The 26,837-nt window shown below is 40.4% G+C and overlaps 1 protein-coding gene across 2 annotated transcripts in view; it reads right to left on the bottom strand.

The window, feature by feature from the left end:
- Positions 1-383: 383 nt before the first annotated feature.
- The window catches only part of gnb1l (guanine nucleotide binding protein (G protein), beta polypeptide 1-like), a 30,888-nt gene continuing 4,434 nt past the window's right edge, over positions 384-26,837 (bottom strand). For both annotated transcript variants that reach the window (XM_084729095.1, XM_084729096.1), the window contains exons 2-7: positions 23,443-23,606; positions 22,823-22,948; positions 22,430-22,592; positions 17,334-17,426; positions 9,205-9,420; positions 384-898 (exon numbers count right to left, since the gene is read on the bottom strand). In XM_084729095.1, coding sequence (XP_084585221.1) covers positions 620-898; positions 9,205-9,420; positions 17,334-17,426; positions 22,430-22,592; positions 22,823-22,948; positions 23,443-23,552 — 987 coding nt within the window. In that variant the 5' untranslated portion in view covers positions 23,553-23,606 and the 3' untranslated portion in view covers positions 384-619. The remainder of the gene's footprint in view (positions 899-9,204; positions 9,421-17,333; positions 17,427-22,429; positions 22,593-22,822; positions 22,949-23,442; positions 23,607-26,837) is intronic.

Below are 26,837 nucleotides of genomic sequence, written 5' to 3'. Positions count from 1 at the left end.
AGTCCCGACATGCCGTTTGCACACAGTCACAACACACACCCCTGGTTCAGACAGTGTACATGTGAATGTGGTTCCAAGCTAAGGATCTACAGTGAGGGTCAGGCTAAAAACTGGTGTAAATTAAAAAAAATGCTGTAAATAACATTTTTTACACAATTTAGCATGTCGGGGCTTTAGGAGACTTGGATTACACCAGATAAGCAGTGTGGAGGCATTTTATGTTTTTATTCTGTTTTTTGAACAAAAAACTAAACCCAACCTTCAATCGGCAAGAGGGTGAGTAGATAATGACTGACTTTTCATTTTTGGGTGAACTATCCCTTTAAGGGCTCATTTGAAGAAGGTAGAAACCAGCCCCACTTAATAGATGATTTATAACAAAATACTGACCAAGTCATTCTTATTTATTGGGTCTGCTCACTGCTTTAGTTGTCATTATTGCTTTGCACTAGAGGGCAACAGTGAGGCAAGACCTCAATAACAGAGACAGCTATAGCTTAATATAATACAGTCAATCCATATGTCCAGACAGCAAAGCACTGCTCTTGATTACTTTGGATTGCTGGCCACTCACACCAACTTCCGTGCATCCACATAGTTCACATATGCTCCTAAAGGTTCAGCCAGTGTCAGCCGTGTCGTTGTATATCGACCACAGGCTGATCCGCTGGTCCTTGGATCCAGCAGCCAGCAGTCTCTGTCTGGGGTTCTGGTGGTCAGAAAAGGCCACGCTTTGCACCATGTCAGTGTGGTACTGAAGCACCGCCAGCGGTCGCAGCTTCTTCCACCCGAACACCCGCACCCGGTGGTCCCAGCCCGCTGACGCCAGAAGCTTACCGTCCCCCCTGATACACAGCTGGGAAACGCCGGGGTTGACCAGCGTCACGCAATCCTGGAGCTGCAAAACCGCAAAGAGGAAGAGGATCTTAGCAGGTGTTAGGAACCAGGTTAAAACCATGTACAGTACTTTAACATGTAATGCAAGTATTTTAAGGCCAAAGTGACGTCTTCAAGCTGCTTCTTTTGTCCAACCAACAGTCCAAAATCCAAAGACCCTTTCATAAATGACAAAGAAAAGCAGCAAATACTTTCATGTACAAACTTGAAACTCAAAAATATTTGACATTTTTGCTTAAAAAAAGACTGAAACGATTGACTGATTAAATTAGTTTGCAACTAATTTTCTTTTTAATCGATTAATAAACTAGTTGTTGCAGCTCTAGACAGAAATCTAAAACTATAAATCTAAACTGAAGCTATTGTTCATGCAAATGAGGAGACAAAAATAATCAGACAAACTAATTAGGTCAGGGAGTCAATTAATCACTGCCGTCTAGGAAACCGAGGCCAACGCAAACAGCGTCAAGGAAAGACTATCAGCTGATCTGATAACTGACATGTAAGTGTGAGGCTGGATGTCTGTTGGACCTAGCTGTAGACTCCTGGGACTCAATCATCGGTCATAAAACATTATGGCACGAGGACCGCGAGCAAATCACTCTGCATCCCACTATTTGGTTTGGAGTTATGGAGGCCTGTTCTGGAGGCTCGTTGGGGTCTTGAGTTACCTTTGTCACTGTTTGCAAGAAAGAGAGAGACCATCTCGCTGAAATGCTTGTTTGCAGAGGCTTTGTTGCTTTAGGCGCCTCTGATGAATTACATTCACACTGAAAGGTCTGGTCAGCGGGAGAAGAGACCCAATAAATACACTGTTGTAACGTCTGCCTGCTAAAGATTAGCCACAGCTCCCTCTCCCTCTGATCTACAGTGTCCCAAGGTCTGTATCAATCTCTCTAAAGGGGCAACATTCTGACATATTATAATGAATGGCGGCTAAGATCACTATCTAAAGGGCCTGCTGCGGTGGGCATTCCTGGGGAGCGAACGTGCTCTTCCTGCAGGATAGGGATATCTGCGGGACCTGTAGATTGGACTCAAACATCTGGATATGGGAGCTGAAATCAAACTGGACAGCGTAAAATTGACTTCATAAGTCGTGTCTAGGGAGACTAATGGCCTTGGATAGGAGGAGACGGTGGAGAATTTATCTGCATGCTCCTGTTCCGGGCAGGAACCATCCACAAGCTGCATGTGGAAGATATAAGCCAGGTACTCAGAGCCCAAGTGGATAAAGTGGAATGCAAGGGAGAGAGGGAGCAGGGAGGAATGTCATTGATCAAAACACAGAGAGAAAGCTATGTTCAGAACAGGCAGTGATGCAATTTCATATTCTTTTATTAATCAAACATCATCATCATCGCTGGTACCCATGGTGTGATCCAGAGTGTGACTAGTTAGACCAAACACTATAAAGAAACCTGCGGGGTGAAAGATTGTTTGGGGCTTTTGTTATTACCTCAATAAGTTGGTATGCCCCTGCCTCTGTCCATCTGGTTTGCATTAGAGGCCTGATAATGATGGGTTTAAGTGTCTGTTTTTGTTTGTTTTGCTTCCCATAGTTTGTGTCAGGAAAAGGCATTTGTTTCATTAAAGGGTCAACTGTAAGTAGTAAATGGCTAATGGTGTAGTAATGGTCATTCAGCGGGGCTGGCTGCCTAATTGTTTTTACTTTCTACAATCTGAGAAAGCAGAAAGAAAAGCAGCGAGAAAAATGGTTGACCCAGTGCCATAATTTAAAATTAATGGTGCTTATGTGCAGCTTTGCTGGGTCCTGAACTGCCCGTGATCAGTGTTTACTCTGTGATTTCATGTGGCGGTGGTGTTTGGTGGTAACACTTTTGAAACAATTAGTGGATTTATTAACTACGTTTACATGCAGACAAATTTTCCACAATAATTCAGAATATGACAATATTTTGAATTGAGCATTTTGTGTTTAGATATTCTGAATTACACCTCATTCTGAAAGGAGCATTTTCCAATTTAGACATGAGGAACGTGCATTTTAAAGAAACCAACTGGACATCAGTTTGCATACAAAGAACCCCACCCACATTTCAGGTCACAACGACAAATACACCTAACTTCAAAGAATATAAAAGACTTGGACATCAACAGGTTTTTAGATATGCGCAAACATCACAATGTAATAATTGTAATGTAATATTCATTTTAAATAGCCATGTAAACAGTTTAGTTGAACTATTGTCTTTTTCGGAACAAGGAAAAAAAGCAGGATGTTTCGTGCAAGTAAGCATGATCAATGACTCGTTAATCAATAGATAAGTGATCACCAACTATTTGGAAATTCAAATGATTATCATAAACGTCATTAATCAAATAAAAACTGCAAACGTGCCGACTCTACTGCTTTGCTTTGTTTTATAGAACTGTAAACTGAATATTGTTGGATTTGGGCTTGTTAGTTGGAAAATTGCAAAAAATACATCTGAAGACATTTTATAAACTACTTTATAAACTTAAAAATAATTGCAATAAACAATATTACAAGACCATTTTATACCACTTCTAATGATAATATAATAGCATAATAATGCAGGTCCACCCTTTCAAAGAGCAGTGAACTTTTAATTAAGAATATTCAGACACTGGCATTGTAATGGAAAAAAAATATATTAAAATATCCTAAATAAATAAAATGGAATCTCAGGCTCTGTTGAGAAAAATGATTGAACACTTTGCTAAAAATGTTGCTGACATTCTTATGTAAACAAATATGACGTAAACACAGCAGGCAATATCAAGGTCATCCAGAATTATTATTGAGTTCATGTCCATATATTGCAGGCGTAGGACATACCTGGCAGAATAATAAAATGATGAAACGATTAATTATTTTCTTGACAGAAATCTAATCCGCAACAATTTGGAGGATTTATCAATTATTTTAAAGTTATTTTGTTTCATTTTATTTTTTTAAGATTATGTTTTTGTCCTTTGCCTTCAATGGATAGGACCAGTAAAGACAGAAAGGTGCACGAAAGACATGCTTTAAAGGCCCACGAGGTGGAATTGAACCAGGGCAGCTGCAATAAGGAGTCAGGTTCATTTTTTCATAAGTAATATGTTGACATTAGGCTCCCCAGCTCATATATTCATATTTACCCTTCAGACATGAGGGAGGTAACGATCTTGAGGAGAGGAGGAGAAACATTTCCAAAAATATCAAACTATTCCTTTAAGCAAAAATGCCACAAATATTCTGGTTCTGTCTTGTCAGATGTGGAATCTTAGTTTCCTATGATAGTAAATCCATTATCTTTGGATTTTGGACCGCTGGTCAAACAAAACAAGCATTTTGAAGTCGTCACATTGGGCTCTGCCAAAATACGATGATATGAAAGACTAAATAACTCATCAGTTCATTGACTGAGAAATCTGCAAATTATTAGATGATAAAAATGACATGAAGTTGCAGCCATTAAAAATATAATTTTTTAATGTTAAAATAACTTCTCGTTGTTCTTAAGTAAGAATTTGTGTTGTCATTTTAATTCCATGTCCTCCAGCAGAAGCACTGTTGTTCTTGCTTCAGAGCCACACGACCACTGAACAAATACCAAGAAAACGCCTTCCAGCGCTGCCATAAACCAGGTCTCCATATGTAATGAAATCCATTAGCTCTAACCGGGGAGTCTTGGCTCGTTTTATTTGACGCCCCATTTTTCTTCCCCTTGCTTCCTTTCTATCTAATCATAGACAGGATTCGTCTTTGGGCTTCATCATTTTTTTTTTTTTGTTTGAACACTCCTTCCTTCCCTGTGTTACAGCATGCAGACACACACACACACACACACACACACACACACACACACACACACACACACACACAGGAGGCTTCCTGTCTAAACGCCAGCTTTCTCAGCTGTCAGGAGGTTACCAGCTCTGCTCAGCAGCTGGGCCCAGAAGACTTCTTGTGGCCTACGACAGATCCAACACAAATTCACACTCCGGGATCCTCTTTTGTAGCATCTAACAGACAGAGGAGACGTTCAAAAGGAGCGTCCACTTGGCAGCTCTCACTCAAGCCTCGTTCCACTTTTCTCCCATCACCCTCCCCTCAGTCTTGGCACGGATCTTGGCGTTCACGCTCGTCTACTGAAACGTCCCATCATCGCTCACTCACTCGAGCCTAGCAGCTGGGAGGCTTTTCGCAGGTATTTCTGACACACCCTGTCCCTGAATCACACTCGGCAGCAGGGAGATTACAGCCTTTTGTCACCTTGCCTGTCAGAGCTTGGCTCCGGCTGATGGGAGATGGATGTGTCAAACAGGTGAGTGGTCCCATTCAGAAAAAAACAGAAGAAGAGGAGGGACGGGGCTCAATAAGGAAAGCAATATTTTTTTATCACAGCAGCTCATGCATACATCAGTCCAGCAGTAGACAGAGGTTAGATCCAACATGACCTGAAGCATCAGTCAGGTTAAATCTGGCTGACGGGTGCATGAATTCACAGAAGACACCATGTAGGTGACTGCAGGGGGGAGACGATGAGGATATCTTTACACCGCAGTGAAGATGAGAGGCAGCAGTTCCACCTGCAGAGAACTGTCATCAGTCTCTGCTGTCAGCCATGCTTGATTTACACTGCTAATCTTCCTCTGTCTATACCTGCTTTCTCTTTTTCCAGTCTGCGACCTCCGTCTATTTCTTTGTCCTGGAGGAACCTGTCACCGCACACGTCAGTAGATTTGAGTGGCCGCCTAAATATGTGTCCATCTGGCTTAACAGCTTGTAAACCCTAACACCCACACCCTCATACTCTCACCCTGACACATTCCTAAAAATGTACAGTAGAAGGAAAGAAGAAAAAAATGCTGAAGATGATGCCTTACTACTATAGCCCCTTTTACACTGGACAAAAAAACAGTAACATCTGGCTTTTGTCTTCATTGGGAAAGGGTACAATTGGCATTCACTTCCAGGTCAAATGACTCAGCAGTAGTCATGAGTATTTATCGTTTCCAGCTCCGATCAGCAGGGATGGAAAGATGATACCCAGGTGGACATACTAATTTTTTTCAGCAGAGGCAATGAAAGTAACTTCTCTGATTCTTTTGACTATGCATCGGTATGTATATATGTATATTTTCTGGTTCCGGCAGATGGCTCTCACCGTTAATAATGAGCCTGGATCCACTCAAGGATTCTCCTTGTTAAAAGGAAGTTTTTCCTCACCACAGTCATCTCAGCGCTTGCTCTTGGTGGTAAGAACTGGATTTATAAACAGTAAGATCTAGAGCTGCTCTATTTGAAAAATGAGATAACTGAGATAAATTTGTTATGACTTGGCGCTATACAAAAAATTAAACTGAAAAATTGAATTATGAAGCAGCAAAATCAAGAAATGTCGGGTTTTCATCAGCACAAATTCAACTTCTATACAGGTGAAAGTGAAAATGAAACAGTAAAGTAAAGCAGTACAAAAAGGGATGAAGGAGAAAAACTAAGCTTCAAACCACAAACATTCAGTTAGAAGTTACAAAAGTAGTGAGAGCTGAACGCAGACTTTTTAAATAACCCTGTTTCTCTGCACTTATGCAAAGTTATGACTGAGTCTGGGCCTTCAAGCACACATCAGAGAAAAAAAGAAAGAAAGGCAGACTCATCCACCAGCAAAGGGAAGAGGGTCAACTGCCCATTTTGGCAGGTTTAGCTGCAGTTACAAAACCTGCATATGCATGTTAATTTTGGTGTAAAAACCATATATGTGAATATATCAGGCCAGCTGGGTCAAACAGCAGATAAAGGCCTCTGGGGGCCATGTGTACAACATTAACCTCCATTCCTGAGGCTATCTGTCTTTATCTGGCCTTGATAAGCTCACTTCACAGCCTTTCAGCTTCACTAAATCATAACTGTGCTGTGTTGTGTCACATTCAGTTTCCCCTCCATTTCGCAAAAAACATCTATCTTCCTTGCCAGCCAGTTCCACTGCGCTGCACTGTATCGCAGAGGCAATTTGTGGGAAGTGGGATGCTGTGGCACTTATAGCCTCCTCAGCCTTTATTGCAGCCTCCCACTGTGAACTACTGTTCCCTTTACTGCAGATGTGTTTTTTGTTTGGTTAAGGGGCCTCCGAGGTTTTGATATTTTTATTACCTCTCACGGGTCGTCCGTCAGGACCCGGGGCCTGGGTCTGCCACCCGGCAGGTCCTCCCGCCCCCTTTCTGCTGCCACACAAAAATACTTTTGTGGGAAGAACTGAGGATAGCTGTCTGGACGTCACACTGAGCTGCACTTCAGGATAATTTAAAAGCCCCTGTTGGATCTTTTCCCTCTCCTTGTGCTTTTTTCCTGTCGTCCTCATCCTGGATTACATGCTGAATCAATATTTTGTTGCTTGAGCAAAATAAACCAAATAACCACTCTCCTCCTGTTTTGGTATATTGAATCAAATCCTTCGTGGTGTTTTTCTAAACGCATTTTCAGGGTGAGAAAAACAGGGCTTTGCAAATATTTCTAATTCAAGCATTCATTTGTAAAATGCCTCGGAAAGAATAATACCCCTTCACGGTGCAGGAGTGTACTATATCAGCCTCACGTTCCTTTCTGCTCTGATTCATGGGGGTTGGCTGCAAAATGGGAGCATTCCCTTTTGCTCATGAAATCAAGAGAAAATAGAGCTTCAAATGAGGCGTTAAGTCTCTGAAGCATTGGCTGTTATGTAAAATGAATTATAGTACAAAGCTGATGTGATCTCTTTTAGTGTGACAGAAGATGCTCCAGCATAGGCTTTAGGGTGTAGTTTGTAGCACTCGAAGGTATTCATGTGTGTGAGAACCTGTATGTACTATGTTTAAAGTACAAGGTAAGTATGTATTTTAATAGTACTCTAGTAAAGAGGAACATTGTATTAATTGTTTTTTAACTGCTCAGTGAAATAACTCTACATGTATTGTCCTATTTATTAATATGCAATAAAAAATTAAAAAACTAAATTTTGTGCCATGTATATACTGTATACTCTATGTTATTCAGGCCTAACAAGTGACTATGTGTCAGTGTGTGTGGGTGGTTTGAATCTAGAGTGACAGCTCCAGACCGGCCCTTGGCCCCTGGCCCTGCCAACGCTGTGTAACCAGCAGCTGATTTATGGCCCCTGGAGCCCTGCTGAGCCTCTTCCTCTCTGGCCCCTGATGTTTTCCAAGAGAGCCTGGAGAAAGGCAACACTCCTCTCCTCCCATCGCCACATCACCTTTCTGCACTATTTCATGGCATTTAGCTCTAATGTGTGACAATTAGTTTGCAGGTAGGGGGAACCAGAACCTTCAACAGGGACACTTCAGTGGGTCATATGAACATTAAAATGGTCACCCAACCAGGCGTAGTTGTGCCCTGACATTACTTCCGCAGTTGTGGTGTACTTAAAAAAATGCAATTTGAAAAAAATGTAATTAAAAAATATATCCATACATTGAGTCAGTTCTAACACCTGAACACTACACAATGCGATTGACATCGCAAGAATAGTTAGCACGTGAGCAGAAAAGTCTACACAGTTAGGTAAAACTAATTGATGAACAAATTAGGTATTAATAGTTCTAACGGTAATCAATAAACAGTTAAAAAGTATTGGGAATATAATTAAAAGGCCAAATGAAATGGGATAAACTGTTGAAATAAAAAGCTAAAAGCAATCAATAAAAATTGTTAAAAATAACTAGCTAAATTAATAATAATAATTAGCTAAAACTAATGGACTAACAGTTAAACTGTATTGGAAGAATGGTGAATAGGCTAACAGTAAATATAAAAGTAAATTGTTGAGATCAAGAGCTTAAAGCAATCAATAAATGGTTGATAGTTAACTAAAAGTAACTGATAAATGGTTGAAACTGTAAGTTAGGGACAAACAGTTCAAATGTATTGGAAAAATTATGGCAAAAAAAAATGCTAAAAGTATTTAATAAACAGGTAGAAAACTATCTAATGAACAGTTTAAGAATAAATTATTAAAAAATTGTTTAAATTGTTTAAGTGTCCAGCTTTCATCACTTAAAGGCAGTCATGCAAATGCAAACAACCTAAACATCAACACTTTAATTGTATCCAAAAAGTATTGTGACCCTATGACTTACACTGTACACTGGGCTTCCATAGGAATGCAACTATCATCACATTTCAATGAGTAAATGTACTTAATAGTGTTAAATAAACATGAAACATGATGGGTGTTGTTGGTGAAGGGGTACATTAGCTCATCTGACAGGGCTGTGGGGTTTCATCACACAAACAAGTCTGGGAGCCACTGGACTAGAAAACTTCTGTCCTCTGCTAACCTGCAGGCTGCTCTGTCTGTCCAGCATCCAGGAGGAGAGTGTCTTCTCAGAGGAGCCTGATATGCCCCTCAGACGCTTGGTGTCAAAGGTCAGGCACATGACAGGCGCGGGGTGGGCTTTGGCTTGGCTCAGCTTGGACCTCTGGGTAACATCCCACAGCAACAGGGAACCGTCCTCGTATCCAGCCAACAGGAGAGGTCCGGGCCCCGAGTCTGGCTGGAAGAGAGGGAGCATGATAAGAGAGGAGGAGGGACAGCGAGATGGGAAGAGAGAGCACAAAGACGAGTGCGAGGTAAGATGTGTAGTAAAAACCACAGAAACCACTGTGTGGTGCTGGAAGCTGAGCGGAGCAGAGGTTATCATTCTGGAAGCTCCCGCTGACACTCGGTAAGACGCTATGGGCTCCATTCGTCAGCCTGTTGCTCTCTCTTTCCAGCACCCCATTACGCCACTCCTCACTTTGCTCCTCATCTATATTACTGAGCCACAGGCCTCGCTGCAGCCAGTGATAATACAGACAGACTGTAAAACCTACTTTACATCTTACAACCTGGTTTATTTAAATCATTTAAAACTCAAATTCACTGACCACTGTTTACTGAAGTTTTTATTGTTGTTTAGTTATTTTTAAAAAATATTTTAGATGTGCACTGATTTGGTATATTTTTTTAGAGAACCTGACGTATATATCAGTCAGCCCGGTATTGGCATATCACTGCTATATCGATCTTTAAATGTTATGATATTGATTACTGATATGTGCCTATATGAAAAATTTGTTTTCCAACAGATCATGCAAACTGGATTTATTTGTTAGCTTTGCTGGCAAAATTCTGTGCACATTTGATAATTTTTTTTAAATTCAGGTTTAATATATACATATATTTTGCTCTATTTGCGTTTTTTTTAATTTACAGTTATTTTTAATAATTAAAAAAATAGTAGTGAGTTCACTCAGTCAGTGCTGTGATAATAGAATAAATAGAATAGATAATAGATAAAATATCCTGCCTCCATCATATCGTTGTCACAAGTGTTAACCACTTTGGAAGGATCACTGCAAAAATTGTGCGTTTACATATATATATTCTATATTCTGTTTATTGCATTCTGTATGAAAAATATCAGTTGATATATTAATATTGGATTTTTTTTAACCTCCAAAATCTGTATCAGCACCAGCCACAAAAGTCCAGTATCTGCCGAGCTCTAATTATTTCTATTTCTTTCACCTTTATTTTTAACAAAGTATGGCCTACTTCTTCTGTTACAAACCTATAATCATATATTACCTTTTTCAATATAATAATTAATTTGCTGTATTCCAACATTTGCACTCCATTTTTCAAACTATATCTTATTTGTTATATTTCTTTAACTTTCAAATTTTAACACAAGGATTATTATTATTGTTTATTCTAGAAATAAAATATCTATTACTAAGGCACAACATTAGGACTGTAACTAAAATTATTTTAATGATTGATTAATATAGGAATTATTTTTTTAATTACAAGATTAATCATTTTGTCCTTAAATTGTCCATCACTTACTTCTTGTGTCTGACCAATTGTTTAAACCTCCCCTAGTCAATTTGCAATCATATAAAACAGAGAAATGCAACTTAATTAATAATTCAAATCCATTCATTTTAATTTGCTTGACTTATTGATGGTCATCTTCTTGATTCAGCTCTTCAGACCTTGTTTGTGCTTGCATACTATAACAAACTTGTGTACAAAAAACACACAATCGTCTTGCCTCATCCCCATTTCACCCCAGGACATTTCAGATGCAGCCGCAGTGTTTACAACTGGTGAAGCCATCAGAGTAAATCTTTCAGATCACATGAAATGAAATGAAACCAGGTGCACAAACAGGCATCAGACAGATGCAAAACCTAAACCACACACTACCTCTGTTAAACATATAGAGAGCAACTTGCACCTGGCACAGAATGGAGTTACACGCTTATGAGAAGATAAAAGTAAGACATTTTTTAAGTAGGACATTTAAAGAGAATGATAAAGTTGTGCTGTCCCACTGTTGAGAGTTACAGATAACCTTGTAGCTTCTCTCAATGAGCATGTAAAATCAGACCAGCACAGAGGTTGCGCGGAGGTATACTGAGCTTGTAAATCACTTCTGTGAACAAGAGCAAAAAGGTGAACTGATAAAACAGGCTGAAAGCTTCATACATCTTTGAAATGCTGGAGGAAAGAAAGAAAGGACTAAAAATGAGGGAGAAGGAGGGAGGAAACACTGATGACATCTAACCTCCATCCCGCTTCCCCGAAATCTGCACACGTACAGTATATGAAGTACCATGCCTTGTGCTACCTAGACCATTCGCCGTCATATTCACATGTGCCTGCTGTGTTATCCAAAACAAAGACTTAAACATTTCAGAGACTAAAAGACTCCATACTGGCTGGTGGAACAACACAATACATTTCAGAGGACCTATGAACACACAGCACAGATATACACTTCACCTGGACTCGTGACTTTTCTTTAAAATACCACCAGGCCTCCGGCGAAAGCTCTGTGCCCTGCAGAAGCAAGGAGGGAAAGAAATTTTTTCCATATGTGCGAGGGGGCCATGTCTGCCATTTTTTCATCCATCTTCGAGTCCTCTTCTCACTTAACGCTCTATATTTCTCTTCTTCCAACTTTAAACAAATTATAGACAGAGTCGTGTATTCCTTCCAAACACATCAGCGAGGACGAACACTAAGGGATTATGAAAACAAATAAAAACAAGTGAAAATCAGTGGCCCCCGCTCGCCGGCAGGGCCCGGGCTAAGCGTTCCAGGCTTGGGGCCCAGCGTTTCACTTAAGTGTAGGACCTCCTTGATTGATGATGTCACGGGTCGGAGGTCGGGGAACCCTGGGTAGACACCTAATTCATTATATCCTCCGCAGGCCTTTCTACAAGAGGGCTCTCTGCTGGAGTGGGGCTGGGGCTCTGGGAGCAGATTCATCACCACTGAACAGCTGGAAAGACAGATGGATGGAAGCTGCTGGAAGAGGCAGGACCAGTGGAGAGAACAGTGGAGCTGGATCCTCACTAGAATGGCTACGAGCTGGGCCTTGACCTATTAACAGATATGTGTACCATTTTTTCATTGGTGTTTTTATGGAGTGCATTAAACTAACATCATTATTTTAAACAACTATTTTAAACCCTATTTTTTAGATTTGTGTCCAGTCTGTTGGTTGTGCAGGCAGTCGGTTCAGAGCACCATGGTCCAGTTAGCTCATCAACATGGCCTCTAGAAGATGCAAGATTACAGGCATGGTTCATTCTTTTTTTTTTTTTTTCAAGAGTAGCATTCAGGTACCTAAGCCACTAATTTCCAGAGTCTCAAAGCCTTTATCATCACATCTACATTGTTACTTTCAATGCAATTGCAAATTCCTTAATATCCACAGCATCAATGCATATTGTCACTTTATTTAACCAGGCGTTAACTATTATGAACCATTATTATTTTAACTTTAATTGTATGTTTTGATCACGATTATTTAATGCTTACTAATTTCCAGAGTAAGGAATAAACAGAGGACTTATCCATGAATGGCAAATATGATGACAGGTCTGTCAGATTTGGGTTTATATGAGTGAGTGAGTGAGTGAGTGAGTGAGTGAGTGAGTACAAGAAACACCAGATTACGTTGAAAATCAAGCATTTTCAAGGTCTATTCCTAACCTTGAAAGCATAACCATTAAAATCAAGTATTAGATAAACTTTTAAGACTTTGTGTGAAACCTGTATTAGGGACTTTAGCACATTATGTTTTTGTTTTCTTCCTTATTTTTCTTCTTCTTCTAAAACAATCACATTTGGTGAAGATGTTTAAAATCCTCCCCTGCTGCTGAGGCAACAGAAAATACAAATATGTAACCTCTGGAGGCACTAAATCAACAAATAGAGACAACACAGATATAATTGCTGAGCTATTAAATCTAAATCAGTTTTAGTTCCTCTGAATTCACTGCACACACAGAATTCATCTCCATAAGCACTTTATCTGTGAGGGCTAAAACTACAGATTGTTTTCATTATCAATTATTTGCTAATCATTTCTCAATTAATCGTTTGGTGAAAAATTCCCATCTCAATTTCCTAAAGACCATGGTGACATTTTCAAATTTCTTGTTTTGTCCGACCAACAAATAATTACAATTGAAACTAGGTGTTTAGCATCCTATCCTTGAAAAAGGATCAGTTTACTTTTGTTGATCAACTAATTGCTTAACTGACTCGTCATTTCAGCAAGGGTTTTTTTCCCTAAGTTTCTCAGTTTCATTATCTGAGTCAATCAATAGATTTGTGTAGATCTGTGTGCCTCTACACTCCTCTTTCATTAGGGGCCCTTGGACTGAACTGAATTTTACGGAAGCGTATTTATTAGCTTTCACTCTTTTTCAGTGTGCGTGACCAGACATCATGATTAGATAAAGCCATGATTTCTAGCATTTGTCCCTGGTTGACCCGGTATTAAAGTGCAATCTGCATCTGGACATGTTATCCAGATAAGAAAAAAACAGGTGTAAGGTAGAAATGTGTTATAATCAGAATGTGATTGGATCTGCCTAACTGACAACTTCAGGAGGAAGTCTAGCTCGCATTGCTAATAAAGGATTTGTCATAGACAGTGTTTAACAAAGTCCATAAAGTTTCCCCTAACTCAACAAAACAGATTTTTTTTTAAGGTAGTCTGGGGGTGACTTGCTGCCAACACATATTACTCACACGCAGGTTTTGCTCTAGAAGACAAGACATCCAATCTCAATGAGGATAAAGAAAACATTAAAAATACCAGGTGTAAACACAAAGGCATGAATGGACTGTTTACAGCCCAGATAACGTATCTGGATACAGATCCCATTTTAATACCAGGCGCCCAAGACAGTGATCCTAAGTGTGTTTTTTTAATTATTATTATTTTGTATGGATTGTAGGTAACTGCCTTATGTTGAATTATGACGTTATATATTGGCGGATGTAACCTGTGCTATTTTGTGTACATTTATTATATTGTATGTATTAATTTTACATAACATGTTGTTTTTATTAATTTCAAGGGTGCCTTTGTAACATCTGGACCCACAGCTGAATATTAGGCTCTTAGGTCAATTCTGGCTCACATACAATATCTTCTCTGTTGATCAATGAGCTCTGTCCTCTCAAATAAACTAAAAACATAAATAAATAAAGTCTAAATGTGATTAGAGAGAAATATGTGGGTGACATACTGAATTTATTGTATGTTCACTATGTCATTTCCTTATGTGGTAAGTCCTTCCAAAGCCATGAACAACCCAGAGACCGGCAGCTTGTTTGCTGATGTGGCCGTCACAGGCCTCAGGCAGGCACTGCTTCAACATAAGGAACCAATCGTTTCCTCCGGTTTTTGTCCCGGTCCTCCATGATGTCATGGCCACGAGGCAGCAAGGTGATGAGCTGAGAGTGATGGATATCTGTATAGGAACATTTCCTTTTCCCGGCCAGCCTCTGTTCACATTAAAAGCCTTGCACATCGTACATCAATACCGTCCCCCTGGCCAAAGCCCCACATCCTCGCACACGTCAAAACACACATGTGGAGGCACTTTCGTCCTCCATGTCTGCCGCATTGTTCACTGCTTCACAGCCAATCAGATTCAGAGAAATCAGATAGCTCTGTCACCTTTTAGACACAGCCCAGCATGTGAGCTCGGGTCAGTGTGGGATTTCGATGAAGGGAAGCTGAATTGAGAAGAAAGTGCAGTTTAACACCGCATTTAATCTTTTCCATAAACTCTGGTGGAGAGGGCCTAAAGGCCAACAATAAATCTGTTGGTGAGTCTGTCTTAGAAATAATGGAGGATAATCACTTCTCGTCTCGACAGTGGGAAGAAGAGAGGGAGGGATGGTGAGAGGAAAGACAGAGGGAAGATCACTGTCAGTGGCTTCTTCCTGGTGTGTGTGTGATAGAGAGAGACAGAGTGGAGAAAGAGGTGACGTCTCAGCTGTTGCCTCCTGCTGGGTGAGGTGAAGGAAACAGTGGGGAGCATATGAGCATTTGATGTGATAGACAACATGAGTATTTTATTATATGACTGACAGATAGAACAGTTGGGTTTAGTTTCCAACCTTTGTGTGTAGGGGGGGAGAGGGTTTTAAGGAAATGTGCACCCCAAAATCAAAAATTCCTAATTTTTCTCTGGTCTGTAGTCCTATTGATTAATCTAGATAGTTTTGGTGCAAGTTGCCAAATTTTGGAGATATTGGCCATAGAGATTATTGTCTTTTCTTGAATAGACCCTACCGAAACTCAAGTGTATCATCACGCATGATTTCTAAAGAGGAATTGCTTTTAAGTTTTGCAAATGACATGTAATTCCATTATATTCAAGAGAGGGAAGACATCTCTACGGCTGATATCTCCGAACTCAGTGACTCACAGAAGGTTTTCCCTGAATTTTTTTGAGGCAAAGGTGACATACGCTTGAGAAGATACATAGCATGTGTAGTGTACACAGTTTGACCATGCAGCGAGCCCTGCACTTAAGTGGAAAAATATATCACAATTTTACTTACTGCTTAGCAACTTGAGGGCAGACAAAGAAATTAAAAAGAAAAAGGACAAAAGAGCGAAGAGCCTGACACTGAAACAAAATCATGAATTTTCTGTAAATGTATTAATATAGATAAAAAGAACAAAAATCCCCCCAAAAATATTTGTGTCCTACTTGACACTAGCAATTCTATTCAAATATTCATGTAAAACATTTATGTAAAGTAAATTAATTCCACATTAGCAATCAAAATGCTACATGAGACAACAAATTTACTATAATTTTACAATCATAATTTTAATATTGTAGTGAGAACCTATTATTGTGGTACTATCCTACCTTGAGTTTTTACATCCCACATAAATAGCCCTGCAGGCACAAGGAAAAATATGTTTTGTTGATTTTTAGGTGAACCGTCCCTTTAAACATGCTCACAAATGCACACAGTCTTTTCCCACTGCTGAGACCTCTCAGTCAGTGTAACAGATGAACATGCCTCAGCCTTGAAAGGAATCAGCCTGAAATGATTTAGATTCACCTGGGCCCTTCTGCTTTGAAGTCAGACAGCTGCCTGTGCTGTATTACAATGATATTATTTAATTTATAATGATATAATTGATCATTATGTTTCCTGGCACTCAACGCTGAACCACCTTCGGTTCATAAATCAGATGATGAAAGGTGGGTGTAACAGCGAAATCAAAGGGAGAGAAAGAAAAACACAAACAAAGTGTCAGCATGCAGGGTGCAGACTCTCTAACTCCTCTACACGTCTCTATAATAACTTCACAAACACAATGTCACCTTTATGGTTTTTGTAATTAACTTATTAAACTAACTATTAGTATTACAGGAAGAAAGGACTGAACGTGCGCAAGGAAACAACTCAAAACTCGCCTCCCTCTGACATTAAAATGATAAGCTGTGTTGCCTGTAAACTGTACAGCCTGTAAAATTTATTCAAACCATCCACAGTCTTGCGTAAGTCTGAAACCCCACTCTGTCCCCTAAAGCCCCAAACCCAAAGAGTTAATAATTAACCGTGAAAATAATTACAGGGTCTCGTTAATGGCTGGAAAATAAAACTTTCGACAGCATTTACAAAACAGAACGCTAACTTTTCTGCTTGCATCAGATTGGATGTACAGCTGCAGGCTGATATATGGCTGTGAACCCCCGGCCCTTCCAAACGCTCTAATTACAGTGCTGGGACTCGCTGCCAGCTGAGAAGAAACGCTTGGAAAAATGGCCCAGGATGAGTTGTTGGGCTGTAAATCATGTGCCACGTCTCTCATGTGTATATTTGTTGACTTTTCTATTATTGTGTCTTCTTATGGGCTGCTGGCCAATCAGAATAAAGCAGGTAGGTATTGAATAGGTACCGTGTGAATCAAGGAGGAAAGAGAAGGTAAAGAATCTGAAGCTTTTGATAATGGCTGCCAAGGTGAACTCGCTGAACTTGAGATGGAGCTACAGAGGGACAGACTGCTGCTTTTTTTGGTTAAAAGCGACTGCCACAATTTCTGTTTAAATAGAAGAATAAAGAATATCTGGTGCTTACTTGCCAAAGTTTGATACACATGACCATCCCCAGGTTAGCGTCTGGTACCAGGGTGCAGACTGGGGTCTTACTGGGTAGCTCAATGATCTTGATCTGCAGAGAGCACATGATAAATAGATGTTAAAACTCACCAGAAACAGCTGACCTGTTCAACTCTTCATTTTACATCCATGCTAGCAGCTCTAAGGCAGTACATAGACACAGCTGTGCTTTGACTTAAATTCAAAACTCAGCATCAGAACACACTCACAATCACAATGCTAACATGCTAATGATAAGCAGATATTATGTTTGCCATATTTACAGGTGCTGCAGAGTTTTACTGCATATTTATGAGAAAAGTTGTATAAAGCCTTTTAGCGCTACAGAGAGAACCATGTGAAACTTGACACTGCCTCAAGTGATGTCACTTGAGTCAGTGTTGGTTAGAGATGAAGACTGAAAATTTAAAAACAAACAAAAACCTGGGGTGTAGACATAGAAGGAAGTGAGATGACCAGACCCCTGTAGCCCACTCCTCATCTCTGCTTGAGGCAAGCAGCTCAAGGCTACATTAGCAGCTACTAGCATAACACACCTGAATCTCTGGCCAAACTGTCGTTGGTCAAGCTGCATTGTAGGCAAATTAGGTGCCAGGTTTTGACAAAGATGAGGAATGTACTGAATAAAAGAAAAGACAATATCTCTGGTTCTGGTGCAATGATTTTAATTTCTCTTGTTTTGTTTTCTTAATGTCCATCGCAAGTCTGACAATGAGTGCAATGCTAAACTGGTGGAGCACACAAAGTACAGCTGAACCTGATGGCAATGTGAAGTTTTTGAACAAATTAAAATTTTGACCCGACGAAGGCACTGGATAAAATGCAAAGGGATTACCAAAGATTTTGGGCAAAAGTTTCATAAGAACCTTCAAGCATAATGTAAATAATGTGGTTTGAGAGAAAACTAGAGTTCTGCTCCTCCTCTTGGCTCTGTTTGCAGGCTTTTCCAGTGAAGGGAAACTGGCCAATCACAGGTTGGTAAGACAGTTGATTGTTGAGTCTCATTCCTAAAATGCCAAAATTTGACAGCCTAGGAATGAGACTCAACAATAAATCATCACTGAGCCACCAATCCAAAGTGTCAGCGTTTTATGTCCTGGGAATGATATCATATATCAACTATCTTTCTCCAGAATTGCTTACTGCACCTTTAATATCTGCACCAATCAATTCATTAGTTGTAAGGACGTTTGACTTAAAACTGCAAATGTGAGCCTCATGGTGGTGCTAGAGAAAGAGACAGGGCATCACCAAAGTCAGTGGACTTCTCTCTCTTCTGGGAACTATGACATTTGCTCCAAATTTCATGGCAATCCATCCAATAGCTGCTATATAAAGTGGTGGACAGACTAACAGACAAGAACAATACTTCTGTCCTTATCATGCTAAAAAGAAGGTATTTAGTCTCTTGTAGTACACAGCCAGGTGTCTTCATGATTGACATTTCATGATTCCTGCACAGTTGTAGGTGTCAACACACTGAACTGCTTTGTGCAGCTTCAGTTTAGGTAACTCATGTTCATACTCTCTGCTTGTTTCAGTTTTTGGCTCAACCAAGCTGTGAGTCATTTGCCCACCCAGGCGCTGAGGGCGCTACCTAAATCTGGCAGGCAGAGTTTCATGTATAAAGTGTCCTGTTTTTAATCATTTTAGGAATTTATCTAATACATCCTAATATATTTTTGTTTTAATTTATCTGTTTTCATTATTTCTAATGGTGTTTTCATTATCGAGACCTGGTTACAGTTACACACACAAATTACAGTTGTACGTGTATTTATCTACAAGCTGTCTGCCAACTCATGATTTGTTTGTCTTTTGAATTCAAATAACAAAGCAGCAACCTGAATCTGTCATTGTGGTTCAGGACCTCCGCAGATCAAGAGTGCCTCCAACCAACAGTACAGTACCATCCATCAGTGCAGAGCAGCCGCCCTGCTGTCTATAATAAATCCTGCTAAAGCCTGACCTCGTGACATGAATGGTGTTTTCTTGCACACATTGGCACTGATTCGGGTAAAATACACAGCCTAATGAAGCCAGTGATAAAGTGTGAGGCTTTGTGTGTGTGTGTGTGTACCTAGATCACTACCAAAACTCGTTCCCTGGACTTCCGCCGCTGCTGATGATCCGCATATTCATCCTCATTAGGGCTCAGATTAAACAGCCCTTTAAGGGAGCGATCTGTATTTTAGCGCTAGGCCACATCTGTCCTGCATGTTTACCTCTATGTGCCTGACAAAGAGGGCCTTTAAGGACTTCCCAGTGCCTCAGGTGATCACTGTTCTTGTGTGGCATCACACTGGCCATAAATAAAACACCCACACTATTAATTAATGTTTCTGCTGTGGCAGCAATCTGCTGGCAGGAATCTCACTGTGAGCAGTAAACAGTAAAACCACCTTAAATAGCTGAGAAGGAAGCAGTTATTCTGTTTTCTTGGTTACATACCTAAATATTGACCAATCTGCAACCAAAGCCTGTGGCAGTAAATCACGCCATTGTGCAGATGTACTGTTTCTTGAGGGAATATGCTTGTGTGGGCGTTTTATTTGCAGATCCATGATAAGCATTTGTCTTGGCCAGTTATGTCTGTGGAATGGGGTGGGGAGACCAAATGACAATATCGGCTGCGACCTGTTTTGGTCTACCTCGTATGGGCGTGTGTGTGTGTTTCTGTTTGTCTGTCTGTGTGTGTGTGTCTGTGTGTGTCTGTTGGGACAATGGCATTATTGAGGTGCTGGGAGTCACAGGCGCCCTGATGCCTGGCCTGCTGGACCGGGGTTAGCAGAGGCACGTTTGGCTGGATCAGGTGACCGCTCTGTCCCTTTCAAGTGTGGCTCCTCCACAGCGGAGCAAGTAACATGAATCTGGAGGCAATAAAAGATTGCTGAATCGCTGGCTGCCCTCTCCCCCATCCTCCCCTCACTCCACACAAAACCATACAGGCCCATGGGTGTCGAGCGTTAACTGTGAGACGTTCTGTGCAGACAGAACTGTGATCTCATTCCAGTTTATTTCCATCAGGCCTGGGAATTCTCTTTTTAAGCAACCAGTCAAGGATTAAAAATGTAAACAGCCACTTTAGTCCCTCACAGGCAAACGGATTCACCAAATGGCATGTCATTAGCCACAGCCAAAATTAACCGACATTTAGCTATGCTGACTCATGACATGACAGCTAGTTTGTTAATGATGCTGTTTAGATCACCGTTTGACAGTTCCTGGCTGCAAACAGCAAGTTCGTATGACATGACTCACAATACATTAATTAACGCTTCTAAGAATCGGCCACCTAATTGAATTTAGGCCTTTTCATCTTTATAGATAAGGCCCAAAAGCAAAAGTGTGGTGATAGGAAAAGATGACAGGGGTTTGATGTATGAGAACAACTCCTGCCGTAGGACCTCCAATTTTTCCATTAACCTAATATACAGAAGCCACAAATATGTGTGAACGTTTAAAGCCAAAGTCAAAGTGGCAACAGCAAGTCTCATCAGGCTTGTACAGGTTGGCATTTTTTATGCCCAAGTCAGACTGTTTAACGAATTAACTATCCCACCTCCCAACTGCCAATAAATTCAAGGATGTTTCCTGCCTTTGATGTCTGCGACATGTTCCAAAAAAGTTGGGACAGGAGCAGAAGAAAAGTTGTGGAATGCTCGAAAAACATGTGATACAGTCCACAGGTAATCAGGTTAAATAACAGGTGTATGAATTGGATTGGAATGGATTGTGTATGAATGGGGCATCCCCAGAGGGCTCAGTCGCCTCAAGCATGGATGGGGTTTGGTTCAATACTTGTGAAAAATTGCGTGGAGAGGTAGTCCAACGGGGGGGCATGGATGAAAACAAAAATTGAATGCCTGTTATCTTTGACCCCTGAGGCAGCATTGCATAAAAAACAGACATGAATATATGACAAATATTACTACATGGGCTCAGGAACATATCAGAAAACTGTTGTTGGTAAAACACAGCTTGTTGCTGCATCTACACATGCAAGTTAAGAATCTACCATGCAAAGTGAAAGCTATATATCAACAATATCCAGGAATGCTGACAACTTTTCTGGGCCCTAGCTCATGTGAGATGGACTGACAGAAAGCGGAAAAGTGTCCTGTGGCCTGATGAGTCCACATTTCAAAGTTTTTAGACCTTATAGACATTGAGCCCTCTGGGCTAAGAAAAGGAAAAGGACGATTCAGATGGTCACCTGTGCAAAGTTCAAAAGCCAGGACCTGTGATGGTATGGGGTTTTGTTAGTGCCCATGGCATCATGGGTATCGGTCACATCTGTGAAGGCCCCATTGATGCTAAAGGGTTTGTCTTCCAAGGACACCTGTGCATATTTCAGCAAGAGAGTGCCAAGACCCATTCTGTATGTGTTATAACAGCGTGGCTTTGTAGAAACAAAGTACCAGTACTAGTCTCCAACTGAAAATGTGTGGTGCATTATGAAGCTTAAATTACAACAACGGTGCTTGTTGCAGCCATCAGGATTCAGAATGAGTGTACATTTACAAAAAAATAAAATGAATCAGTTTGAACATTAAATATCATGCCTTTCTTGTATTCAGTTGAATATAGGACGAAAAGTATTCGCAAATAATTGCATTATAGTTTTTTTGTTTTACACATTGTCCCCACATTTTTGGAATTGGGGTACGTACTGGCAAACCTGAATCTAAAACTTCAGCATTTTGGAAGAAGTACACATTTTTCATCCCGTTTAACAGATGTATGCAAGTATGCATGTGTATCGTCAACCTTATTTTTCACATATTTTTAATCCATATTATTATCATATTATTCAAACTGAAGACAAAAAATCTGCTTAGGTGAACATGTAGCTTGAAAAGCCACTTTTGCTGCACCCATTTTTTACATGCACTTATCTTTTTCAAGGTAACAGGGGGGTAGAGTACACCCCAGCATGCACTGGATAATAGGCAGGGTACATTTATTTATAAATGGCCTGAAGAGCACAAGACACCAAGGCACATTCACATTCACACTACAGACAATTTAGAGCTTCCATTCCTGATGTCTAACCTCCTCTGTCTGTTCTCCAGCAAAGGCCAGCAGGTAGTGTCCAGGGCTCGTCTCCAGCGTAGAGCACTGACAGAATCCAACGCTGCCGGTCCACACAGAGTCTATCACCTCACTGCAACCTTTGCTCAGGTCCCACAGACAGACCTGCATGTCCCGTCCTTGACTGCTCCACCAACAGAAAGAACAAGGACAGACAGAAGCTGCAGTTACTTGCATATTTTAATACAAAGATTACTGGCTGTTATCACAAAACCTGCATGACAAAATTAATTATTTCAGCACCACAAGTTCAACAAATAAATTCACAAATGCTCTAACAGAAACACTTGAAAGACAGATGAATACGACATCTTGTCAGAAAGTTAAGAGACCAATAGAAACTGTCTTCCTCACCTGATGAGTGTATCTGCCCCCTGCAATGTGCTGACCCAGATGACTGAGCTGCCAGAGTGACCTTCCACAATCTTCTCAGCCCTCCTGGTGTTCAAGTTCCACATATGGATGGCTCCTTTCCCTGACCTGCACAGCACAAAACGATGCTTTATGAAGGTTGTTTACATTACTCATACTGCACATACATGTCATTTAAAACTGCTCTGCTCTTACAGATACAGATACAAAAATGTCCTCTTGTCTAACTAACAAATACCAAAAAGAAAGTGAAGCAAACATTGAAATGTACCTGAAGTGCATCCTGATTGGCTGGGCTAGTATCTATTCATCTGCCAATGCAATAAAACAAATCTGTCTATGGGTCTCTTAGGACCAGGCATTGTTTAAAAAAAATTACAAGACCAGTACCAATACTTTTAAAGTGATACTGTTACCAATGGAACACTTCATTTCCAGTGATTGGTTACAAGCAAAACTATACATACAGATATTCTTTTAGAGGTCTAGGTACCAAAAGGATTGAAAGTAAATATTATTTGACTGGAGAAATTTCTATACCGCTTAGTATTCTATTATAACATGAAGAGTCAAAATTATGAACGCTGAGATAAATGACTCACCCAGAAAACAGGAGGGGAGGGTCTCCTCCATGGCAGCTAAAGTGGAGGGTGTTAAGGGGCCCACCAGCCCCCCTCAGGGTGTAGATGGGGGACGGAGCAGGACAGGACATCCCTGGGTCATGCAATCAATGTAAGGACACTGCAGACTCACATCATGACACGCACTGAAAAAGACAACAAGAATAGCGAGCAAAGAGATTACTTCTGTGATATGAAGAAGTTAATAAAAATCCAAATTCAGTTTGAGCTCCATTCGACGAAAACGATACTGTGCTGTTTCAGCAGAAATGATAAACATGTTATTTAATTCATGTAAATTTGACCATTTCAGAGGAACACAATAAGATGAAAGGCCTAAAATCTAAAATCCTCAGCAACCTAATCATCTCATTTTGTTTTTGCACAGTGTGCAGAGACTGTCAGAAAGTAGTTCCATTTTGCCTTGAAGCCTTTCTCTTCCACACAGCAGACAGTTGTGCTTAATTCACTGTCTGTATTTTCTCTATTGTTAATAGCTACAAACCCTGTGGCTCTCTCACTCTGTCTTCCTGCTTCTAGTCTACATGATAACACCTCTCTTACTCAATACGTCATAAATCACCATTCCTGACAGCTTAATTACAGTAAACAGACGGAGATTCAGGCTTCTCACTCCTCCTGTGATCAACAGCCGTTGTCCCAGAGGCAGAGGTAACGGCGCAGGCTTTTATGTCGTTTGTAGGCCGGGCAGATGAGGAAACCAAACCGACCGCAGGTATGCTGCTAGGAAATGATGCTTCAACATTAAATTGTAGCACGATTACATGTAAGTGACACCTTAGATAGCTTATATTCAGCTATCCAACCAAACATTTATCATGTTTAGAATCACAGGTGACTTGAACCTGTTCAATATTCAGTGAATTTAAAACAAGACCATTTTTTAGAAAAAAAAAGCAAAACAAGCAATCCTTAAATTTAGGATGATGCATTCCATTTTCCCAGTGTTATGGAGAGCAATGGACAGACAATAACTTTGACAGCAACGACCCACTCTGATATAAATGAACAATTAGTCTACTAATTCAAATAAAAAGGCTTGCACGTTTTACTGGCTGCAACTCCTCGGGCTGGTAAGTTAACTCCTCCTTCGTCTGACTGAATTCTGCAATAACACGTTCACCAACACAAACTACAAAAGAAGAAATCGAAAATACTTCCAAAAAGTTTTTTTTTTTTTTTTTTTTAAGAACCAACATAGCGAACAAGAATACACTTGAGCTGGCTTTACCTTACAGGTATACTGTGACATTCTGATAAATAAGATTTTGGAGGAAGTTACTTTAACAAGTCTTAGCATAAAAACTGAAAACAGGGAGAAACAGCTTTGGCTAGCTCTGTCTACAAAACAACAATCAGTATGTCTAAATCTCAATAACTGACACATTACACATCTTATTTGTTTAATCCGTACAAAAAGGGAAGTGATTCTGACAGGCAACTAGCAGAGACTCATAGGATGGGTTGCACTAACTGGTTTTTACTAAGCTAGGCCCTAACTGCTAAGTTGGTCTTTGTTAAAACCAGTCTTTATAATGGATTTTAAGTCAGTTGCACCAACTAAATTTGACCCTATCTTGACTACGCCTATTGTTAGTAATGAGCAACCATGTGAATGCCCATATGACTATGGCTACTGCCTATCAGCACACTTAGCTAGGGTTCATGGTTAACACTCTCCCATCATCTTGGTAATTTTTTTAGCTAATCATTTCTAATTTGTGACAACGTCATAAAAGATCAAATAAACAGATGAGGGAATTAAGACTTTACACTTGCTCCTAGGTGAAAGATTTATGCCTGGTCTCAGCGAGAAGAGGGCTTAAACCTAGATGGAGCAGCCAGCCTTAATTATTAGGTTGGACTTAAAACACCAAGTGACAATTGACTTAGTTTAACACAAGGTGTAAGCCCTGTGGGTGCAACGAGCCTCTGGAAGTCAATCCTTCCAGCCAAGACATTGCCAAAGTCACAACTTTGTTTTTTTTCTACAGATTAAAAAAATCTAGACATAATGTGTTAAATAGTGGGCTTCTTTCCGAACAAAGCCAGGCTAGCCATTTGTCCTTGTTTGCAGTCATTATGCTAAGCTAACTGTCTCCTGACTCAGGCTTCATACAGAACAGACAGCATCCTCCACTTTTACTTATCATAAACCTTGCTCCCTGTATTCAGCAGACACTGAAACTGGAGCCCGAGGCATTCAGGAGCAACTCATTTCAGGAGGTTAGTGGTTAAATTGTCCATGTGAATCTGTGGAGCGGAGAGACAGAGACCCCTGACCAGCCTGCCTAATTAAGGACACAAGGCTGTAGCCTGATGGACTCACAGAGAAACGGTCAACCAATCAGCTTCACTATTAGTTTATCACTAAAGGAAGATACACTATTTGAAATAGAAAATATTTGGCATTGTTTCAAAGCAAGTAGCTGTTTGCATAATATACTGACCAACAGGTATCACTCATATCTCTGAACTAAACCAACAGGAAATTGTTCTCCCAACAACTGCACAAACTTGTTTTTTTATGGTATGAAGAAAATGGCAAAAAAAAAAAATGTCAGCAGTGTTTTTGTGAGGGTCTATCAGTTAAGCTTCTCCTCCTGTGAATGGGTGAGTAAGGCTGCATTCCTGAGCCAGAGTCCTGTCCCTGTGCGAGTGTGTGACAGGGTGAGGCTCACCCTGATAACAGGTGGATTAAGCGTCCATTATTGTCCTCTTGCAGTGAGTCATGGACACAGCAGCCTGAAACTGGCTGTTTTCATTGTCTCAAGAACAGGGGCTGTAAGACTTTGCAACGACAATCTCAGCTAGCTGTCAATCAAAGACAACAGTTGAGGACAGTGATGGAAATGACTTAGAACTTGGAGACTTAGAAAATCAAATTTATATCCAAAAAAGGAGTACAATGTCCACTTTTCCCTGCCTCTACTTCCTTAGTGAACTGTCCCTTCTGTTTTCCAGGCGTCAGCATTTCCAAAGTCTGAATTGGTCCCAACAATAGGTCTGTTGTGGTGGCTGCAAGTGAGTCAACCACAAACCCAAATACAAACATGGAGGTAGCTCAGGAAGGGAGAGACAGACACTGTAAACAAACAAGACGGTGGCAGGATGTCACTCAAATCTATTTGCAAGGACCCTTAAATTGCTTCTTGTTAACACAGAGAGGCGGCCGAGCAAACAATCAAGCCAGTCACTTGTCAAGCTTGTGAGTTTGACATTAAAAACATCACCAGTGAATGAAAAGATACCATGCTGGAATAGCCAGGTAGATGTGATCCTCTGCAGGGTTCTTAACCATGGCCTTATGCCCCATGGCCTCAAAAATTTATCAGGGGGCCACCAAATATTACATG

The sequence above is a fragment of the Lutjanus erythropterus genome, chromosome 10 (genome assembly GCF_056507025.1).
Source record: "Lutjanus erythropterus isolate fLutEry1 chromosome 10, fLutEry1.hap2, whole genome shotgun sequence".
NCBI lineage: Eukaryota > Metazoa > Chordata > Actinopteri > Lutjaniformes > Lutjanidae > Lutjanus > Lutjanus erythropterus.
The sequence above is the reverse complement of the archived record's forward strand: the minus strand, read 5'-3'. Positions and strand labels throughout refer to the sequence as shown.